General features: G+C 44.6%; 1 protein-coding gene across 5 annotated transcripts in view; it reads right to left on the bottom strand.

Annotated features, from left to right (window-relative positions):
- LOC137872032 (A-type potassium channel modulatory protein DPP6-like) overlaps window positions 1-21,427 on the bottom strand; it is a 178,075-nt gene that overhangs the window by 34,850 nt on the left and 121,798 nt on the right. For all 5 annotated transcript variants that reach the window (XM_068710233.1, XM_068710234.1, XM_068710235.1 and 2 more), the window contains 3 exons: window positions 15,143-15,241; window positions 2,015-2,109; window positions 1,440-1,514 (listed from right to left, as the gene is read on the bottom strand). In XM_068710233.1, the coding sequence (XP_068566334.1) occupies window positions 1,440-1,514; window positions 2,015-2,109; window positions 15,143-15,241 (269 nt within the window). The remainder of the gene's footprint in view (window positions 1-1,439; window positions 1,515-2,014; window positions 2,110-15,142; window positions 15,242-21,427) is intronic.

The following is a 21,427-nucleotide window of genomic DNA, read 5'->3' on the forward strand; positions in this document are numbered from 1 at the left end:
AGCTAAGCACAACTAGCGATGACTTAGCTAGTGCTAAAAGAGAAGAATGCGTATGCAGAGCGCAGTCAACCTTTAAACTGAATTATTTCTTCTGTTATTTGTGTTATTTTACTATGAAAATGGAGTTTGCAGAATGGAGGGGAAAAAAAAAAACATTGTTAGAAGTTGACAATAATGAAATGAAACAAAAGAAAATAAGAATGCTTTCAACGTCTTTAGCTCTGCCATGACAGTCTAGAACATAGAGAGCGTCTACGTTGCTCTAGTGGTTTAATGAGTCGCCTCGCTGCACAGCTGTACTCTAGGGTGTGTCAGTACACCGTGACATCACTGCTGCTGGGTGTGGCTTCACTTTCAACCAGAGAGGGCATTGTGAGAGTACGTTGTTTTTGCTGTAAACTTACTCTTCAGTTCCTCTCCACATCGCCATATCTGGCGCTCTTCTATTTAATTAGAAGCTGCTCCGGACTTAAACACCTTGTAGAGATCGCTAACGCTCAACTTTCATCTTTGAAACGTTTTTAATGAACGTTCCTCGATAGATTCAATTCACCTTGTTTGTGCAAACAAATGCTGGCATGTCTTAACTCACTGCCAACTGGAGACACATTCACACTCAAACGTTGGACGGTTTGTTTGCGTGTTAGTATGCAGCCGCTGTTTATTATGAACCGCGCGTTACAGCGATGAGGCGTGCGTGAGTGTGCATTATGCGCCGAGGCGTTGAGCGCAAAGCAGGAACGACCGTCATCTATCGAGGCTTATGGGAGGTTTAGACGGAATAATAAATGCAAACAAACGCAGCGAAAGACACACTCGGCATCTCTAGAGCGTCGTAATATGTTTTCCGCTCGTCTCGGGCAATAACACAAGGTTATACCTGCCCGGCATCTTTCACTCACCAACAACAGGCACAAACTGATTCAATACATCCGATCTACCGATAGTAGGGGCTGAAACGCTGCGATGCGTATCAGCGTGTTGGCAGAGCTCATGTAGTCACGGGACACTTTATTCACAATTGCCCAGAAATGACAAAATCCCAGCCAGCACTTCCTGTTCCTCCCGTCGATCTCGTCTCCCCCCCCCCCCCCCCCCCCCCCCCCTCCCCCCTCCCTGCGAGTCCGTTCCAGCGCCGAGGGGTTTGTTTGTGTTCCTGCCTTCCCTCGCTACAGTTCCGCTCGGCTGTGCTGGCCCCCGCCGCAATCGCTGACAGGCAGCGGTGTGCGACAGGCCTTCACAACCCGCCGTGATTACTTTCTCCCCTCCCTTCCCTTCCCTTCCCTCCCTCCTTCCTTTCTCCCCTGCCTTTGATGCACTATATGTGAGCACACACACACACACACACACACACACACACACACCACGGTGGAGGCTGCTGACATATTTGGCTGTCAGTTTGCTAATTCAAAAAACAAGCAAACAAATGAGAAGCTCACCGGTGCAACGTTGTAGGCCAGCAGCACATGCTTCATGTCAGGAGACACCTCGTACTTGCTGGCTTTGTACATTTCCTGAGAAGCAAAGGCAGATGTAAGCAGGAGAGGGGGGGGGGGGGGGAGATAAAAAAAAAGATGAGACCTTTAACCATGCGTGGTATTTTTTCATTAAACTAGTCCTTAAATGACTGCGTTTGACGGATTGCTCGGCTCCTGAAGCAAATGGGAGTTGCATTAATCTTTGCACTAGGCCTCGGCAATTTGATGGCGGACATAATGTTGTGTGTCGTCACCCGGGCCCGCCGCAGCGCCGACGCTACATCTCCATTTCCATCTCGACGTTACCCCCTCATTCCCGGGCCCAGGAGTTTTAACTACGCAGTTCACATTCCACAGCAACAGTGGATCATTTGATTAAGCTTTGTAATAAAAAAGAAAAAAAAAAGAGCTTTGGGTGCTTTGAGTTGCTGACACTATAAGAAAAAGTTTTAATCTAATTCGTGGGCAGTCATTGGGCAGTCCTTTAGTCCTGTGATTGTGAGAAAGTAGAGAGAGAAGACGGCAAGAAGACTTACAAACTTCTTGTTGTGCACCAAGACGGTCTTTTCGTCAGTGTCGACGTTGAACCTGACGACGTCGCCTTCACGGTTACGGTATAACAGCTCATTACCTGCAAGGAAAGAGGGAGAAATGTTCCTTAACACCTTTTAAAAACGAGGCCTATTTGCAGGCCTCAGCTCGAATAAAGATAAGAAATACCTAATTAATTGTATAAAAAAAAATAAAAAAATAAAAAAAAATAAAAATTTTTTTTATATATTTTTGAGATGAGAAAAATCATGGAACTATCAGAATACATGTTACTGGTTCACATAAGATAAGGATGGAACACAGCAGAACTTGGAAAACTCAAAAGCTCGATCTTGAAAAACAGCACTTTTAGGGTATTGTTTTTTGGAAAGTATGGGTATCCAAGACTTTTAATATGCTGGGCTCTTAGAACAACTGATATAGGCTCTATATACACAGCTATACATAGATACAGTGAAACATTTATGAAATATAGAGCATTTCAAATTAGAAAACTGATCAAATACTCCAATATTTGAATAAAAAAGTATTTTTAAAATTCAAAAACACTCTATATCACTTCTATGTATCACTCATGATGTTCATTGAATCAATAGACCGAAGATTGGACCTTTTTTGAGTGTTTTAAGCTCTTTCTATGCCCTTTTTAGTTATTTAGTTTAAGGTCAAATCCTGCTTCAGACTCTCTGTTCAGGGCTGTATCTCAGCCCCCCCTTCTCCGATTTTCACCATTGAGACATCCTTCGAACCGTAGGAGCCAATAGAATTGCCTGGAATTGAAAGCTAAATGATTGACAGCACTATTAGCCAATAAAGCTCAAAAAGGTCCAGCTCTGAAATCTGATTTGCTGAGCTTCCAACCCTCCCAAGAATCCGAGGAGTGTCGGAGAGACACGAATCGAACGGATTCACACGGAGCACCAGCAGCTGGACAAACATGCGTTGGAAGTACGGAGATATTCCATTTTTTCGCTGAGATTCGACCAAAAGTAAGTACAATATTCGATGAAAGCTGTGTGACTTTTTGTGTTCGAAGCTGAATATCTCTGCGATGGTTTACCGGGGAGAGAAATGGAAACTATGTCCGTAATCTCCGTCAGGCGCTCGTGCTTTTTCATGCTGCATGTTCGTAGGTAGCACGTTGCTAACGGAGTGTAGCAGCCTTTTTCTCCGGTCTGTCCCAGTCATATCGAGTATGATTTATGATATTTTGTTATTTGTTTGCTTGGCTGATGGGAGATGTGTTTGTCTCATGTAGAAGTGACCTAGTTCATGTTGTTCCCAGGACGCTGAGGTTTCTGCAGAACTATAACATCACTATATTCGTTCTTCGTGGGTTCTCTGCCAGTTACTTTTAACACAAAACTCTCTAAGTTTTGATGTACTCTGCGTCCAAATGGGGGACCCTCGGGTGTATCTGGATAATTATTAACAGCGTCTCTAAAAGTCTGCAGAAAGTCAACAAGATTGACCCTCATCACCACACGCAAACACATATAATTATGCTGCCCTTTCAAAATAAGACCACTAAAAAAAAAAAACATTAACCTCAAATTATTTGAGTGTGTGTCAGAAGGAAGTAACCCGTCGTAAATGTTAAATAACTGCATGCTTGATAGAAAAAGCAGATCTTAAATTGTTGCGCATTGACGACGTAATTCATTTTTCTGTTCATCACCTTTTTTTTTTAATACAAAAAGCATATGAAATCAGGCTTGTTGGAGGGTCTTATTAATGAATCAGCTACCTGGAAAGTGCAGCTTTTATCAACAAGTGCAACAAAAAAGAAACGGGTCACCAGGCTGGCATGTTTGGCGGATTCAAATATCGAAGCAGGGCTTGGGTAGCAGGGCCGTGCGGTTACTCCTATAACGATTGCGATCACAATTTCGGCTCCAGCAATGTATCAAAAACTTTATCGGTTGCAATTATACAGCCTTGTTATGCGTGAAGGTTTGTCAAATCAAGTGCTCCCGAGTCAATTAAAAGTGTCTGGCCGGCAACAGGCGTAGTGTGATCGAACACTCTCGGCTGCAGGTCAGGCTGCCGGGAGGAATGCTAATCATCACTGAACATCCAGCATTATACTTCTCCCTCAGAAGACACTAAAGAGAGGAGCGTTGTTGCTTCAATTTACAGATTTGTTCATTTGGAATTTCATATGTTCATATTGTTTATCAGTTTAAAGTTGTTCATATTTTTATGGTACCTATGTTGAGCCGTTCTATGTTGATGCAATAAGGAAAACCGGGAAGTTGTGAAAGCCCAAAATTTCAGCACTTTTCAAAAGTAATGTTTGGTGATGATCCTCCCTATCGACTTTGCTGCAGACACAGTTATAGTTAGTTAAGCATAGTTATTAGTTAAGTTATAGATATGAGAGGCTGTGACTGACAGCACCTGTAAACAACATTTTGCAACAGTAAAAGTTCAAGTTTGGGGAAAACTTACTAAAACTTTAACAGTCAAAACTCTTCATTTGATTAATGGGGGAAAAAAAGTCCCAATTTGAATAAAATATTGCAAAATCCTGATTGGTGCATGGAAGCACAAAACATCACCATTCTTCAAACCCGCCCACTTGGCAGCAGTTGGACGAGCTCAGAGAAAAACACAACTGCACTCCTCTCTGATGTGGAATAAGTAGAACAGTTCCATGCATAGCATCTTTTTTTCAAAATAAACTTCCAACGTAGTTTTACTTAGCTCTTACGTACTCAAGCGACACAACTACTTGCTTTGGTCTAGGCATCAACAGTAGCCTCTTTCACGTAGAGATTGTTCAATACCGCCGAGAAGAAGACCCACCATTACGCCGGCTTTGCTTTTTCACACTGAACCAAGCTGTGATTTCAGCCAGCATCACGGGAGCAAAAAAGGGGCGTGGCGTAAGGAGAAGTGAGGAGCTTCTGGACCTTGTCGTTTCACCAAATTTGCAGCCATTTTCGGGTCGCTGTGGTTAGCTGCTAACTGTCGCTAGTGGGGTTGTTGTTGTGTTTTTTTAGTCGTGCTCAAATAACACGTTGTCAGCGTCAGTCGCCGCGGGCCACCTACCAGACAATGGTGTTTAACGAGCTGAGAGTGACAACAGGTTAGCTGTAATAAAAAGGGAATTGAGGAAGGTTACTCTTTGGTGAGACTATATAGTCCTTTGCACAATGCACAGAGTGCGAGAGTGACATTTTCGCCCAAAGGTAAACACTAGGTTTAACAACAGTGCTCGAGAAGCTGACCTATCCGCCAACGCCTCAGCTTTCAATCGGCCTGAATACAAAAGCTTCCAGACACAAACACAGCGAGTTCAGGCCACTGGAGAAAACCCCCTTGAAGGGAGCCATTATTTGAAAGATGTATGAAAGTTCATACAGCTTCTCATCCATCAGGCTTTTTTTTTTTATCAGGGAAGGGTACGTTTAATACAGCAACTGCCCCCCCCCCCCTTTAACCTTCAGTCTATCTGTGCTCCTCTGTCTTATTGCTTTTGTGATCCATAGGCGCACGAGCAAAGCGCTCCATTTGGCGAGGTAATTAGAAGCCAGAGATTGTTATGCAGAGTGCTTTCTATCCGCCGGCATATCTAATTGTCCATTAGAGGTGACAAAATTACCATCACAACGGCGTTGCTTCAGAACGTGCAGGAAAGAGCAAGTTTCAGACATTTTAGATCGGCATAGCCAAACGCCCCCTCGACAGCGATTGTCTCCTCGTTAAAAACCACCGGCGTACTCACAAAGTGTGTAACATGGACTCCTCCATGGAAATCTAGGTGATAAATAAAAGATTGCTCTTTTTTTTCCCCCCCAACATGCTCCATTATCTTAGATTGACTCCGTTTGTCGTCTCGATAGACGTTCTACTTTTATACATGAAACGGTAATCGCGGACGATGGGGCTCGAATGCGTAAAAAGAAAGACGCCACGGTGACAAATCGCTGGTCAAAGAGATTGACTGGACTTTATCTTGCGTCGTGACTCGCTCTGTTTTCATAGTCAGGCTTCACTTTAAACTCAGAGACTTGCATCTCTTTAGGGCTCCCTTTGTTTCCATCTTTATTCCTCAGTGAATCGCTGATCTCCTTTATCCACACGCTCCGAGACAACTCAGATCTCTCAAACCCTTCCCACCGCTGCCCCTTTATATGCCTCCTGCTGAGTTCATCATTTTAGACCTTATCGTCCCTCCTTCACCTCTCCGACTCTTTGTTTTCTGCTCTTTCAAAGACCGAGAGCCATCTATCCTTTCACAGTACCCTAGGCATTATGTCTTTCCTTCAATCTATCTCTTTCTAGCACTCTCTCTTTTTCTTTCCCCTCTACTTTAACTCGCTGTGCATTGGCCCAGGGCGCTGTTTTCTGCTCTGATCTATACCTCTCCACGGCAGTATGTCTTATTAATACAGCCTCCTGCCCTGGGCTCAGCCCTAACCCAGCCTCACTCCAAGGAGGCAGAGGGAAGCACCGGGAAGAGGGAGAAGAGGGAAGAGAGGGAGCACCAGGATGAGGGAGGAGAGGGAAGAGAGGGAGGAGAGGGAAGAGAGGGAGCACCAGGAAGAGGGAGGAGAGGGAGGCAGAGGGAACACCAGGAAGAGGGAGGAGAGGGAGGCAGAGGGAGGAGAGGGAGGAGAGGGAAGAGAGGGAGCACCAGGAAGAGGGAGGAGAGGGAGGCAGAGGGAACACCAGGAAGAGGGAGGAGAGGGAGGCAGAGGAAGGCAGAGGGAGCACCAGGAAGAGGGAGGAGAGGGAAGAGAGATACGAGGTCGACACACTCGAATGAGACAAAGAAAGAGAGACGGAATAAATAATGAAGAATATTTATAATGTGCACAGTTATGTCACCATTAGCTATACAGACAGGTGTGATGGTCTCCCTGACGAGGAATGGATGATGTTTTGGTAAAATGTCATGTTTTGTAGTTCTATTTATTTAGCGTGTCATCTCAACATTAAGTCTAATCATGAAACCACATCCAATTTTAACATTGGATCAATCAATGCTGCAACCGAGCCTTTCTGCCTCATGTTGCAACACGACGGCTTAGTTAGACTGACGGAACAGCGCAGAAAGACAAGTTACCTTGGCTACCACTACGAGCAAATCCACTCCAGATTCTTGAAGTGGAATTCTACTGCATGGTGCACTGTTCTACAAGGTTGCTCATTCTACTGTCTTCTCAGTCCCACTCCACCCTTTCTTGAAGGCACAACTGAGGTCACACCATTCAACGCAGTCGGTGTTCTCCCGAGTGTCTTAGAAACACTCCAAGGGAGCGCTGTGAGAGTCCTCAACAGGTACGTTCTGAGAGAAAAAGAAAGCGCTGACAAGAACTACGTTCATCAACATCAATTGTGGCGAAAAATGAGACAATTTGGTAATGACAGTTAAACACATTTTAGTGTTTTTCAGCTATTTGTTGAGACTCAGGACACCGGGACAATACCGGACAGACCGGGGTGTCTGGTCACCGTATTGGTCACCCTTCCACGACTAAGCTGGGGCGGCGTTATCAGCCGTAACCGCCGTATGAGGGAGGGCGGATTGGCGCCAGCGGGACACGCTCTCACGCACTAAAAAGGCCGACCTAAGCTACGTGAACGAAGCACAGGGAAGCTCGGATAACAACACGCAGGCGGACATTACTCCCCTATATCTTTACATTGAAACTATTTGACTGCTGCTCTGTTAATGCTCTTGGCGTTGTATATAGAGAACCATGTTGGTAACAGGTCATTGGTCTGTTCCCAAGGCCCCGGATGACGACTGGTCTTATAAAAGCGACACAAAGGGGGAAGAATTATGGCGTCTGTCTGCGGCTAAAGAAAATGCGGTAACACAGTCTTAAATCTTTGCCACCCATTGGCTTAGGTTTGCTGTGAAATATAGGTTCATAAAAAATTCAATATGTATTTTAATTAAAAAGCTGCCCCTTATATATTTCTAGTAATTTAGTTTCATTCGCTTCTTGAAAGGGAATCACACATAATACCGTGTGTGTTTCTCTCTGCTGTGCTGGCAACGCCACAACATTTGAATTATATTTTTCGTGCCACTTGATGAATGGGCACGCAAATAGATGAACGGCAGAGCTAAGAAATGAGAGGAACACTTCAAGTATGAACCTGCTGACAAACCACCCAGGGCTGCTGCCAACCCGCTGCTGGCCAGTTTTCACAGCGGAAGTCATTTATGTTTATCAGGAATGCCAATCAGCGGGCGCCTGCTGCTTCCATTACTCACTGCCTCTCCCGCTTCCGAGTTCACCATTAAAAAACACATGGCACATTGCACAGACATTTCTGCTTCACGCTGTTTAGCTCCTCAAATATAGATCATGTTTTCCTCTGTCTCATGTTTTGGTTTGTTTAGACGTTCCGTGCCTTAAGGCACCAGAGGTCCAAGTTAAATTATAATCTTAAAAGAGCAAACTGTTGACATACTTCCACCCTTCTCACTAGTTAAAGTAAATATCTAGCTTTAGAAATTAGAATTCCTCTTTAATACAGATGGCTGAAATGTCTTTGATGGTCCACCCTCCTAAAGTAGAAAGACTTTTAAACCTGATAACACCACGGATATATGCAGGGCCCCATGGCCCCAAGCCAGAACAATTAGTTTGCTCATCTGGACTTCCCGATTGGTCACAAATAGCAGTATTGTGACAATAAGATTGTGCTTAAAATGAGTCACAAGCTCAAGTGCGAAGCCCACCTGTCCCAGACCCGAATCCCGATCCGTCTACTACCCCTGAAAGCAGTCGAGTAGATCATTGGCTGAACATTAAGTCCTCAGAAGCCTCACCTCACCTCGCTCGTCTAACGCCGTGTTCCTTCCAAGATGACTCCCAAGGGAGCACGCGAGAAAACCCCATGTGCTTTTCTTTTATTTTTTTTACGACCTGTAACCTTAATTTGCAATTAATCCTTAAGTCCTTGTGTCATCGTTGATTTGACTCACTGCCTCTGAGGTAATTTCATCATATTTCTCCTCATAAATCCACAATCTCCGTCGCTGCTCGATTCAGTCTGAACGTGCTCTTGCTCCGTCCTTTCCTTGAGCGCGTTGTCGTCGCCGCGGAGTGTTTCCTTGTGACCTAACTCAAAAAGACCCGCTGCTGCTCAGAGCGAGCAAGTTCATTAGGGAAGCTAGTGCCCGTAAAATATCAATTAAAACAATAATAATCGAGACATTTAACATCACAGCAGGAATCAGACTCTTTTAATTGAATGTACCTCTTTAATTTCCTTTGTTTTGAAAATGTTTCCTTTCTCTTTTTGGTTTACTTATTATCTCAACCAAGAGGATCAAGCGAAATGAGTCAATTTCTCTAATTTCAGATTAGATTTTAGAGGAAATGGTGCATAGTTACTAAATAATTACACCTCAGGTTGATAGCAGAGCACCTCAAGGTTTCATAGAACCAGGACATTCTGATGTAGCACTTCAAAATAAAAGCCCTTCAAAATCGCATGCATGCATGAGCTTGGATGTATGCTCTTGGACCTCCCGTGGTTGCAGCTGACCACACTTAACCGGCCTCCGGCCAGAAGAGACCGCTGGTATAGCACAGCTAAAAGCATCGCCGACCGCCAGCCGGACAACACGTTTTGCTAACCGCTAACAGCACCACCAGTGCTCTCACTCACACACACACACACACACACACACACACACACACACACACACACACACATTGTCGAGTACATCGTCACTGCAGAGCCGCTGCTACGGGCATGAATCGTCATTCATCATCATCATTCAATCACACAACACAGCAGTGGACATTGCAGACACACCTGGTGGAGATCTGGACTCTGCTGAGTTCACTGTTCTCAATATGCAATTATGTATCTTTTATATTATAAGTTTATTATAATGCAAATGAACGTGGTTTTGTGGTTCTTTTGTGTTAATGGAAATGAGAACGTACGTGTGCTGAACGTATACTCTTTTGGCTCTATTGAAAGATTATTCCCAAACCATGTGGATTCTTAGAATAAATAAAAATACAGAGAGAATAAATGGATGTGTTTGTAGAATCGCTGTAACAAAATTACCCAGCAGGCCTCTTGCTGTGAAGGGACGCTCACAGCCTTTCCGCCGCGCTACACAAACACAGCTAAGCTAGGAATTGTCAGCGATAAGAACGCTGAAGTGAATTCAAAGGATTGTAAGTCCATTTCACGGCTGGGATGTGAATGCCATGTGCGGTCGGCATTACAGGGATGTGGATTGTAGACTAGCGCTTCTCGGATACCCAGCTGCAGTAGAGACGAGTCTGTCGAAAACAATGGCATGCTGAAGTATTACATCACGCATTTAACGCCATAACATCACAGACGCCTCTGCTAATAGCACCGGGAAACCTCACAAACAAGGACTGTGGAGAAAGTGTTTTGCACTATTTGCAGCTGTAAGGAGGACAAAACATGACTTCTCCTTTGTGTGTCTTTGTGCAACCATGTGTCTGTTTTTCTCTGTGTGTGTGTGTGTGTGTGTGTGTGTGTGTGTGTGTGTGTGTGCGCGCACTCTTGTTAATTAACACCATCTCTGTCTTTTCTCGTCTCTGCAGGCAGAAGCAGACAGCACAGTTGATGCTTTTTCAGGCAGCTTTGCTTGTTACGGTGATGAGGGACTGTGGCGCTGTAGGGACTGAGCTGGCAGGCTGTGGAATATTGCTAAAAAGCATGGAAGTACTTTGACTGCAAGCCGTAATAGACGGAAGAGCACAACTAGGCAAGAGATGCAATAAGTAAAACTAGTATTCAGCACCACAAAGAGGGCACCACTGTAGTTCTCCTACGCGGCACACGGGATACGTTCATTTTCCTTGTCTAGCTGGGAGAAAGACGTATATTCTAATTTTGGCAAGATGACTGAAATAGCTGTTTTACAATTTTGGTTTCTCAAAACTCGGATCAAAGATGACATTCAACTCCTCAGATGTTGCCTCGACGTTAGCGGCTAAGGAGCTAAGAGACTGCTGGAATCTGCCGCGAGACACAATGAAGCAAAGGTATAATTCAAAAAAAGCTCCTCTTAGGCTCTGCTTCAGACGCCTTTTTGTTTTTTTATTCCTCCCTGGGAATTAAACCACTCAACATCAGTATATTGTAACGGCTTGATTCTATAAAAAGAAACGCTGTCGCACCGTTTCTGCTGCTTCACATGATGTCACCATTTTACAAAAAGCTGATTGTCCGAGACGCTGAATGAACGCCGGACGCTAACGGTGAGCGTGTGGGCTAATTTGATACGTCTCATTGGTCAGAAAAAGATCAACTGCAGAAAGAAGTCCATTAACAAATGGCGTTCACATCATTACTCATGTTGTGTCACAGGAGCGGCGCTATGCAAAGTCAATAAGGGAGCGAGACAACTGGCTAATCATCTCCAAAGTGACTGCTTTACACACACACACACACACACACACACACGTTAGAGACGAGGTTGTGCATCATTCAGAAACAAGGTGATTCAGACACACACTGACACAACAAACATCACCAGGCTCCACTGCTATCTACATGACATTCACAAGTCCCCCATTTTAAGGTAGTCCTAATCGGTCAACTTGCTTTTTACGAACTGCTCCCCCCCCCCCCCCCACCCCCTCCATCATATTTAACAAACATCAACGAGACGAGAGGCGTTCTGGAGGGGCAAACAAGGCCATTAAAATGGCAAGCAGCTGCTCAGAGCGCTGGCGCCGCGTCCCACAGGAGCCGGCTTCACCTTGGCGGTGTGAGAGAATGATGTTGATGCCGTTCGATTAAAAAAAAAAAAAAAAAAAAACATAGCATATGTGAGGTATCAGCTGTGTGCAATTACCTAACTGTAGCGGTGGCCTCAGAACATGATCAGACTACTGATGCAGGGAGAAGCAGTTTATGCAGATATATATATATATATATATATATATATATATATATCCCAGAATGCATTGTGTTGCTTTGCCTATGCATGCTGCTGGCTTTGGAAACACTCGACTCTCAAGATCTGGGAGCAAATCAGACTGGGCAAGAAAGAAAAAGCAATCAGACGGTTTGCAAACAAGCCAGACTAATAATATATGAAAATGATCCCGATGACTTTCCAAGCACCGAGGTACACACATTCAAATATGGAGATGAGACCACTGCTGTTCTGTTTTCATATACTTCTGGGCAAACTAAGTAGTCGAACCAAGATTTTTGTTACTTACTGTTCTACAGTAAAAGTTTGGGTCAACGGGAAGTCAGAGGGAGCCTCAGGTAGCAGCCAGCAGCCATCGTGTTCAAGGTTGACTGGCTTGACTTGGGCGCTCTGGCTGTCTCCGGCCAGCTGGCAGCTGTATTAAAGCACTTACACCAACAAGCCCTCCGTCAATATCTTCAGACTGCTGAGACAAATCTCTGGCTACCACTGTGGGGCCTTGCATTCTACATGTATATGCTTGTATAGTCATGTATCAAACAACCCCCACAGTACAACGGGCTATCAGACCAGAGATGCAGTGATGCTTTTCGTCTGAACACGACCTCATTTGCAGGGTTTTGATGTCCCTGAACACCCTGAGTCGTTTTCTTGTTTTAGCCACTTCGGATTAAATCCGACGAACGCGTTTTAAAACTGTACACAGACCTTCAACGCGATCGACAAGCACTCTGTGCAGCGCTCCTCTTCCTCCTCTCACGTTGGACCGAGGACAGACCGAACGCAGCGACCATCAGCTCTCGAGGTCAGGAGGTCACTTCAGTAGATTTATGTGCAACACAACGCCTAGACTTCTTCAACACAACGTCAACACCGTGACCTCCTCACATTCTGTTGATATTTTCAATGTTTTAAATTGAAAAACTATAAGATTGTTTCTTTCTTCCTCTGATTTCGATTGAATTATGTTTGTGTATACGCAGATCTCAGCAAGTAACTTGGTGAGTACAATGTTACCATAGACGCAGAGCCAAAACGACTAAAAATAAAACCCAAGTTTTGGGCCAAAATCATCCTTTAGAACCACGGTCCATTGACTGCGCAGACAGGGATTACTGTCACTGCAAGCATTGTGAGGATCAGCTAAAGAGCACCTAATAACACAATATATCCAAGTCAATGCTGTCGGACAAGACATGAGGAAGCAATTTTTCCTGGTAAAAATAGCCAATATGTGATCATTAAGTACTCTGGAGGTTATATTCAGTCTGTCTCCGGGGAATTGATTGATAGGTGGAGACAGCAGGGGAAGAGAAAACATAAAACTGGGCTAAATTAGGTTTAAAAAAAAAGAAGAAGAAAATTCAATTTCAGTCCCCAACCGACCATTACTGCAAATCCTACAGACAGCCCTGAAAGCATGCGGGTCGGTCGAGCGCCGGGTCTGGTCAAAATGACACGCTAACAAAGTCCAAATAATCAGCTGATGGATGCCCCCCCCTCCCCTTTTCTCTCCTTTTTGTCAGCGGTGTCTAATGATGCACTAAAAATACCTGGAGATCAAGGATTGAACTGTCAACAGCACGAAAAGAAAGGAGACGAAAGAGCGGACTGCTTTCTAATGACAAGTCCTGTTTCATGGCGGCTTCAGCTGCTTCATGGATTATTACAAAGACTCCCCCCCCCCCCCACCCCCTTTCTCGACACCATCTCTCTTTCCTTTGAGTGTCTTATAAAATAAAACAGCTCCAGGTTAAGGGAAGTAAAACGTCATATAATTCAACCACTGATAGAAATGTGCTCCCAAATCCCCCATTTGAGCTTTCGCTGATGAGCACAGCAGATGTTACCTTCCAGATGTGTACAATACTCCCACAGTTCGGGATGTTCACTCGCACCGCGATGGACTTTTACGTGGGTCACAGATAGGAACGGCGACAATTCAGCCACGTGAGAGACGTCTCACCCCGAAGCCCACCTGGAGCTAAAACACAGCCTGAACCCAGACCCGGCTCATCATCCCACTTCCTGTCACTAATGTAATGAATATGGGTTTTCTAGCTTCCTAATCACAGGCAATAACAAAGGGGAAGGCTTTGCAATTTTTAAGGATGTGAGATTTAACAGCTGTGCCGCTTCTGAGAGCCATCTTAGATGCTGTGATTGGAGGAGACGAGAGAGAGAGAGAGAGAGAGAGAGAGAGAGAGAGAGAGAGAGAGAGAGAGAGAAAGAGCAAAACCCGCTTCATTAATGCTTCAGCTGTACAGATCCCTCACACGGCTGTGATCCTTCTGTTCAGACTGCATCGAGTCGTTGTTTTACCTCGATAGAAAATAAAGTATATGATTTTTGATCTCATTGAGCTCCCTGCGGCGCTGTCGGTGTTTGTACCGTCGCGGCGTTTGAAATTGGCTGTGATGAATTGTAACAATAGACGGCATCAACACCGTCATTGATCACAGACAAAAAAAAAGAAAAGAAAAAGAGAAGAGGGTTGTGGTTGCAGGTAATTGGGTAGTTATTGGAGCATATGGAATAAATCGTTCGGCGTAATGTCAGACAGCAAAGGACACACACACACACACACACACACACACACACACACACACACACACACACAGCTTTGCAAAGACAGAGGAGGGACACATGGTGGTAAAGAAGACAATGAAAATGGTGTTTTTATTTGTTATAAAGCTAAAAAAGAAGAAGTCTCTGAATGAGACCCTTCTCCCAACAGACTGTAACAAGCTAAAGGTAAACACACACGTTTTTAATTTCTCTGTAGGGTCTGATCATAAACTGGGGGGGGGGGGCAGAAACACTTCCAGTGGACGAACGTTGACGGAGAGGAATTGTTGCCTCGAGCGATCACGGTCCAGCCTGTTTTGCGACGGCAGCGCTCTCCCTCAACACTGGACCAATTTAAAAGGAACCTTCTCCCCATTAGTCACTTAGACACAAAAACATGTTACCCTTTCAACTAATGCTATCACCTAGAAGAGGAACACATTGCAAAAAAAAAAACCAGTCCCGTGAAGACCAAGTACTTCCGATACCCCCTTCTCTTCTCCAACGATGCCGATAGATGAGAAACACGTCGGTCTGTTGTTCTTGCCATGCGTGGATGAGAGTGTGTGTTCCAAATCCAATTGTAATTCATTAAAATGTGCAACGGACCGGTGCATATAATGGGATTACTTACTGCTTATCCATTTGGCGTTGGGGTCGTGGACCTTGAAGTCTTTTCTAAAGAGGTCTGCAACAGACACCTTGCTCTTGAGGGCCAGGTGGTCATCCTCACCTGCAAAGAGAAGGACTCGAGCGTTAACGTTCATCATAGACGGCATAAAGTCGAGTAAAAACTAGCTGAACAGAGAGACACGTTACAGGAGTACAACAAAGCATTGCCACAACTCCCACAGGGCTCTGATCAAGACCAGCGCGGCTTCTGATCGTCAGACGCCTCCCGCAATTCATTTCGGCTTAATTTCACCCATCAACGCTCGTCACATCATCTCCCCGCTACGTCACGCGACTCGTTTCACCTTCCGGACACACGGTGGGAGGACACATTCTGCATTCAGAGCCAGACGCTTCAGTGTGACGCCGCTTCCTGCACAGGTACACTACATTGACAAGGACATGGCAGTTGATGGACACATTGGTTGGTGGGAGGATCAAAGCGGTGGTATTTCAGCTACAGGGCTATCTTCCTAATGTGTGATGTTTCATACCTCTGGTAAACCTGCCGGCGCCCATGCTGCAGCTGTCATTCTATATACGTGAGGGAGCGTTTCTTTTGGCTGCAACATCAGAAATCTTTGTTCTTTCATGATATTGAATATCTAATGAGGTAGAAACTAGAGACACACCACCAGGCTGGTGAATTAAAAGGTATACTCTATCGGCATCTCGATCACTTTAAGGGTTCTTCAGACATTACCAAGCCTTGATATTCATCATGTGAATGTGAAGTGCAGCCGTCCTTTCAAACGTTTTGTCGGCATCTCGGCGAGCTGACCTGCCAACTACGACAAATACGCCGCACTTGACTTCGCCACTTTGCAGACTGTGCGGGTCGTAGCTGCTGCGTCTCAGGGCCGATCACACCAAGCATCGCATCAATGAGCGCTTGAGATGATTGGCTGCAAGCAAAGCCAAACAAACAGGTGTTTTCTTTCTAGAACTGGGTTCAAAAAGGATAGAATACAGGTATAGTTTGACTGGAGAACTACTCGGTACTGGGTTATTTTGGTACTGATACCTTAAAGGGTATCTAGTACTGATACCCAGCCCAATCCTCTGGTACCACAACTGCTACTGCAACCACAGTAAATACATCAATCAGTCTTCACACATAAACATGATGATTGTTTAATGAAAATGTGAAAAGAGCAGAAGAGAAATAAGAAAAAGTACAAAGTTATAGCAGTAATGTATCAAATAAAAGTGGACCATTAAGAGTGACATCACAGAGGTGCATATTCAATGTTTGAGTGATGTTTTGTGATTATTTCGCCATCAGTAACAAACACAATATCGGGAGAGAGTTTGAAAAAAATGACCAGAAATAAGTGTTTTTGTATCTTTCCTCTTGCCTGAGCATCAGGAGGTGCTCCATGATGTCACACTTTGTCTATTGAAACCCCCAAAATAATGAAAACGCTTTTAGGTGAGCGTGACGGTCCATACGGTGGGATGTGAGCGGAAATTCTGGAACCGAACAATGAAAAGACTGTAACTGCATTTTGCATGTTTCAGCTGACAAATGGCAGATAATGGCACACGCGCTTCACATCTCAGCAGACCGTTTAAAAAATATCACGCTGCACTCGAGCATCTCAGACCCGTAAAAGCTTTTGCTTGCTTTTACCACGCGTGCCGGTGGTTTCCCTTCATGTAGATACGGCGTTGTATCTAATATATGTGTGTGTGTGTGTGTGTGTGTGTGTGATCAAGTGGTGGAGACGTGAAACCTGTGATGTGTGTTTCACCTTTTACACGATGTGTTCAAATGCAGATATCAGCTGGGAACACTTTATCCACAGCTACATTTAAGACGAGCAGCAATTGTACATGTGCATTTATAAGCTTGGGTGATGTTTGGCAACCAAATCTATGTTCTCAGATGCTGAAGCTTCTCGCAAGCACATCCATTTCTATTATCAAAGTGACTTGAGTGTCACTTATCGTGCATCAGCAAAGGGTTTTTATAAATAGATGGAAAACAAACACTCGGATGTGTAATGAGTACAGCATCTCAAAGTAATCGAGTTTGAATACTGGCATTAGAGGCACGAAGAGAAAAAAGAGGCTTTAAGGTTGAAAAGACAGAAGAGTGTAACGACTCACAAAGTGAAGATGGGGCTGATGGGGGGGGTGCCGTTAGTTTTACAGTTATTTGGTCATAAACCAAAGTGGGGGACCGATCGACCGTCATCATCGCCTAAAAACTACTGAACGTGATGCAACGGTTTGTGTGACATCTTTGTGCGTTTTCCTACAAATTGGGCAGCAACACGACGAAGTCCGGTGGTGTTTTTTTTATTACAATCCACCACCAGCTCCTCTTTATGCATCACCTGTCCTGGCTCACCATTACTCGGATTATGCGAGTTGATTTTGTAGCTTTAATGCAAAGTGCATTATGATGTTTAGCCATGGAAAGTGTAGGAGTGAGTCATTAAGGGAGAGGGTTTTTCTTAACCGCTATAGCGCCACTGAATCAAAAATTAGAGCTGCGAATGTTCTTTAGCGGAGCTTAACCGTGACCACTTCCCCTAATTCTAAGCCGACGCTTTGATCCGTGCGCGTCTGCAGCTGTCGCAGGAATCGTCTTTTAAAGAGCGCACAGCGATGGACGAGGGGGAGGTTCAGACACAGTCTGGCGACGTGACGCGACACTAAGCATCTTCCTCATGTCACGTTAACATCATCATCATCGCATTACGCACCGATGAAAAAAGAAACGATGTCAGCCTTTTGGATCAACGTGAGATCTCAGCAAGTGGACGAAATCAAAGGAGTCTGAGATGTCACACCCGGGACCACGGAGCAGCGTTCACACGTCAGTGACTCCACATGTCTCAAGAGGTTCTAGATCGTGGAGAACACGTTCTCTGATCCACACTTGTCTTGAACCTTCGTATGCTTTTCATATCTCCAGGCATTTCAGCGACATACATTTGAACATCAAATACGACTGTATGGCTGAAAGTAAGAGTCCTGACAGTTAGCAGTGTGCATCGTGTTGTTTGCTGCTATATTAATGTTCAGAATGACTTATGACCCCCCCCCCCATCACAGGGTGCACAGGAGACATTTTATTTTCCAATACCCGATGAAGCAATGCAATGGAAAGTGTTGTATGCAACACATAATACGACCCTTATGACAAGACATAAAAGTAACACAAGGCGACATAAAAAAAAGTCTCATAAACAGTGTTGAAAACATGAGCTAAAATGGAATAAATCAGTGTAAAAGAAATATAAATGATGGCGCAAGAGATAAAACGATACAGTATAATTTAAACGTTTTCTTCGTTCTATACGTTTTCCAGAGAAATACACACTTTCATGATAGTGTTTTATTTCCTACGGTAATTATCTCGATTGTTAATTATTCATCGGGGCCTCTTAGATCCACTGGCTGCTGTTAGGATGGAGAAAATGGGAGCTTTTTAATACAAGACGCTCTGGAAAAGTTCTATTTCTTTGCATCGTTGTCCTTCTGAATCAGGACTCGACCAGCGATGTCATGACTCTGGTCCCCGTATTGAGCTGTTAGTAGTTCGTGTGAGATCAGTGGCGTCTAACTCAAGGGTAAGGGAAGAAAACTTTTGGCAAAAATTCAGAGTTCCCCTTTTTTTTTTTTTTTTTTCACCAATCAAAGAGGTCTTAAATTGCAAGAACGCAACAATGACTTGCATCATTCTCTCCCGAATGCGTACGTCAGCTGTGTGTGAACAGCAGAGCGCTGGCCGACAGATGGACGGGCGCCGGCTGATCCTCAGTTCCTCCCCGATTTCATCACGAGGGACAAAAAACACCTTTGAAGGCATCTGCCGGCGGCCTCCTGTGAGCGTGGAGCGTGATTATCAGAGTCACCAAACTGTGACGATAGACTGAGAGGAACAACAGAGTGCACCGAAGTTGCAGCCCGGCGTCAGATGGCGAGGCTTAGAGGGGATAAATGGTGATTTTTTTATTTTTTGATGATAGCCAGATTCATGGATTTACCACAGAGGAAGATTATACACATGAGAATTTACATAAAAAATTATATCTTAATATATAGAGAGAGAGAGAGAGCACAATCCCTTAAAGGCAAATCCATTCTCCGTTAAGTAGGTCTTTATCTCGCCCTGGCAGAGCGCTCCGATCGTAGGCAAGGAACTTTGAATTAGTCTGACAAAAGCCGCCGGTCGGCCCCAGCAGGGTCAGCTCACTCGGGCCGTTTAAATGCTAATGTGACGCAGCCTCTCTTCAACACGAGAGACTCGCGATCGAACACCGAACCCGGAGATTTGAGTGACACGGTTGAATCCGGTCAGTCAGCAATGTTGGCTACAAAGGAAAAAGGGTTTCCCATCTAATCATGTTGCGCTTTTGCAAAGTATGTCATTCTAAAATGAGATATTCATGAAAAAAAACAACAACACAAAGTTACCTTTGAGCTAGAGGCCAATACAAAGTCAGTGTTACACATGAATGCTAATGTTGCTCTGCGTCTGCTAACATGTCCACCGCATCAACTTCACCAGGAGGAAATATGTCAGTTGTGTTAAATGAGACGGTAAAGCCGGGTGTGCTTTAGGGGCGGGGCTACCTTGTGATTGACAGGTTGCTGCCGCGACGTCGTCCCGGTCCGGGAGTTGTTCCCGATTGTGTCTTAGAACTTTAAACCTGTGTGTCTTCAGTCGATGGAAGTTAATTCAAACTATTTAAAATGTAATTTAAAATATCTACATATACATTTTTGTTTTAGTATTAATAACAGATTAGCGACTAAAAAGCATTCTTTAGCATATTTGTACTTAATCAATCGGGGCATCCCTGTTTGTGTTAGGAAATACAATCCACACAAAGCATAACTGTACAGTATAAATAAATAAAAGACATATCAATATTATAGGTAAAAAAGATGCTTTGATCATTCTTTTGCATGGGATAACTTTATAGTCTCCGTCTCTGTAGGTCGGTAAAAAAATAATGGAGCGCACCAGAGCCAGAGCCTGCAGGCGATCAGGAAACCTGCATTATGTTCCAATCATTATCTGTGTATGATATGAACTCCTGCAGTATATTTCATATGAACTCCTGCAGTATATTTCACATGAACTCCTGCAGTATATTTCACATGAACTCCTGCAGTATATTTCACGTCGTTCCTCAAAAACGATCAAAACGAGGCCGGGAATAACAACTGGGACGCCGGTGAGCGTCGGCGTACGACGCGGTGAAGAAGCCGTGAGGAGGATCGCACAAAATGAATGAATTAATAAAAAGGTCATCCCCCCACAGTTCCAGCTAGCTGTCACTCCGTCAGTCAGCCTGACGTCCCTCAGTCTGAGGAATACCCAGGTGCCATTTGTGAACATCTGACCCAGTTGTATTGATGTAGAGAACAGAACGACCTCTTAGCAATATGGAGCTATCTGTTACAACAGACACAGGTTGTCAGAGAAGGAAAAGGGGAGCAGAACTCTATCGTGTGTGTGTGTGTGTGTGTGTGTGTGTGTGTGTGTGTGTGTGTGTGTGTGTGTGTGTGTGTGTGTGAGAACAAAGTGGTTGTCAGGAGCGGTTAGAAACTGGCTGGCCTGTCTGGCAGGGGAGCATCCATCAACAAGCCCTCTTAACTGAGTGGCAGCAACACGCCATCTCATAACTCCTCACATGAGCCGCGCGGTTTGCAGTTTGAGGCGCCCTCGTTGCCCAAAATGTTTCACCTTGATGAGTCAAATTGCATCGCAATAAGTTGCTCTGAATAACCGCTGAATTTAGCGCTCTAATAGGAAACATGTACCATTCACTCCCGGGCCCATTTGCACTGCAAACGCATGCTTAATGTCCCCGATGCCATGTCTGTAATTAAATCCTTGATATGCTATTACCTTGGAAACAGTGGGGGGGGGAAAGCAGCGTATTCAAAATCAAGATTTCTTTATTACGGTGCTTTTAATGCTTCTTTGAAACTGAATCACAGGCAACAACTGCCTTGGTTCTGATGTTTGTTGAAGTCCAAATTCTTCTTTCACCAGCAGATAAGTGGCCGAGCAGTGTTTGATTCACTGCAGCTACTGAACGTCTCCAGCAAAGCGGACGGTTGTGTCACATCAAGTGTGACTCATTTGTGATTTTTGATCAACTAAATCTATGCGCCACTGCGCTGCTACGACAGCCTCCACGTCTCCTCTTCCTGGGAGGATGTCCACAACACTGTGGACCTTGGCGCTGCAGGGATTTGCTCCCATTCAGCCGCAAGA

Source organism: Cebidichthys violaceus, unplaced genomic scaffold (assembly GCF_023349555.1).
Source record: "Cebidichthys violaceus isolate CVI_PGR_0920_01 unplaced genomic scaffold, fCebVio1.0.p SCAF_15, whole genome shotgun sequence".
Classification (NCBI taxonomy): Eukaryota; Metazoa; Chordata; class Actinopteri; order Perciformes; family Stichaeidae; genus Cebidichthys; species Cebidichthys violaceus.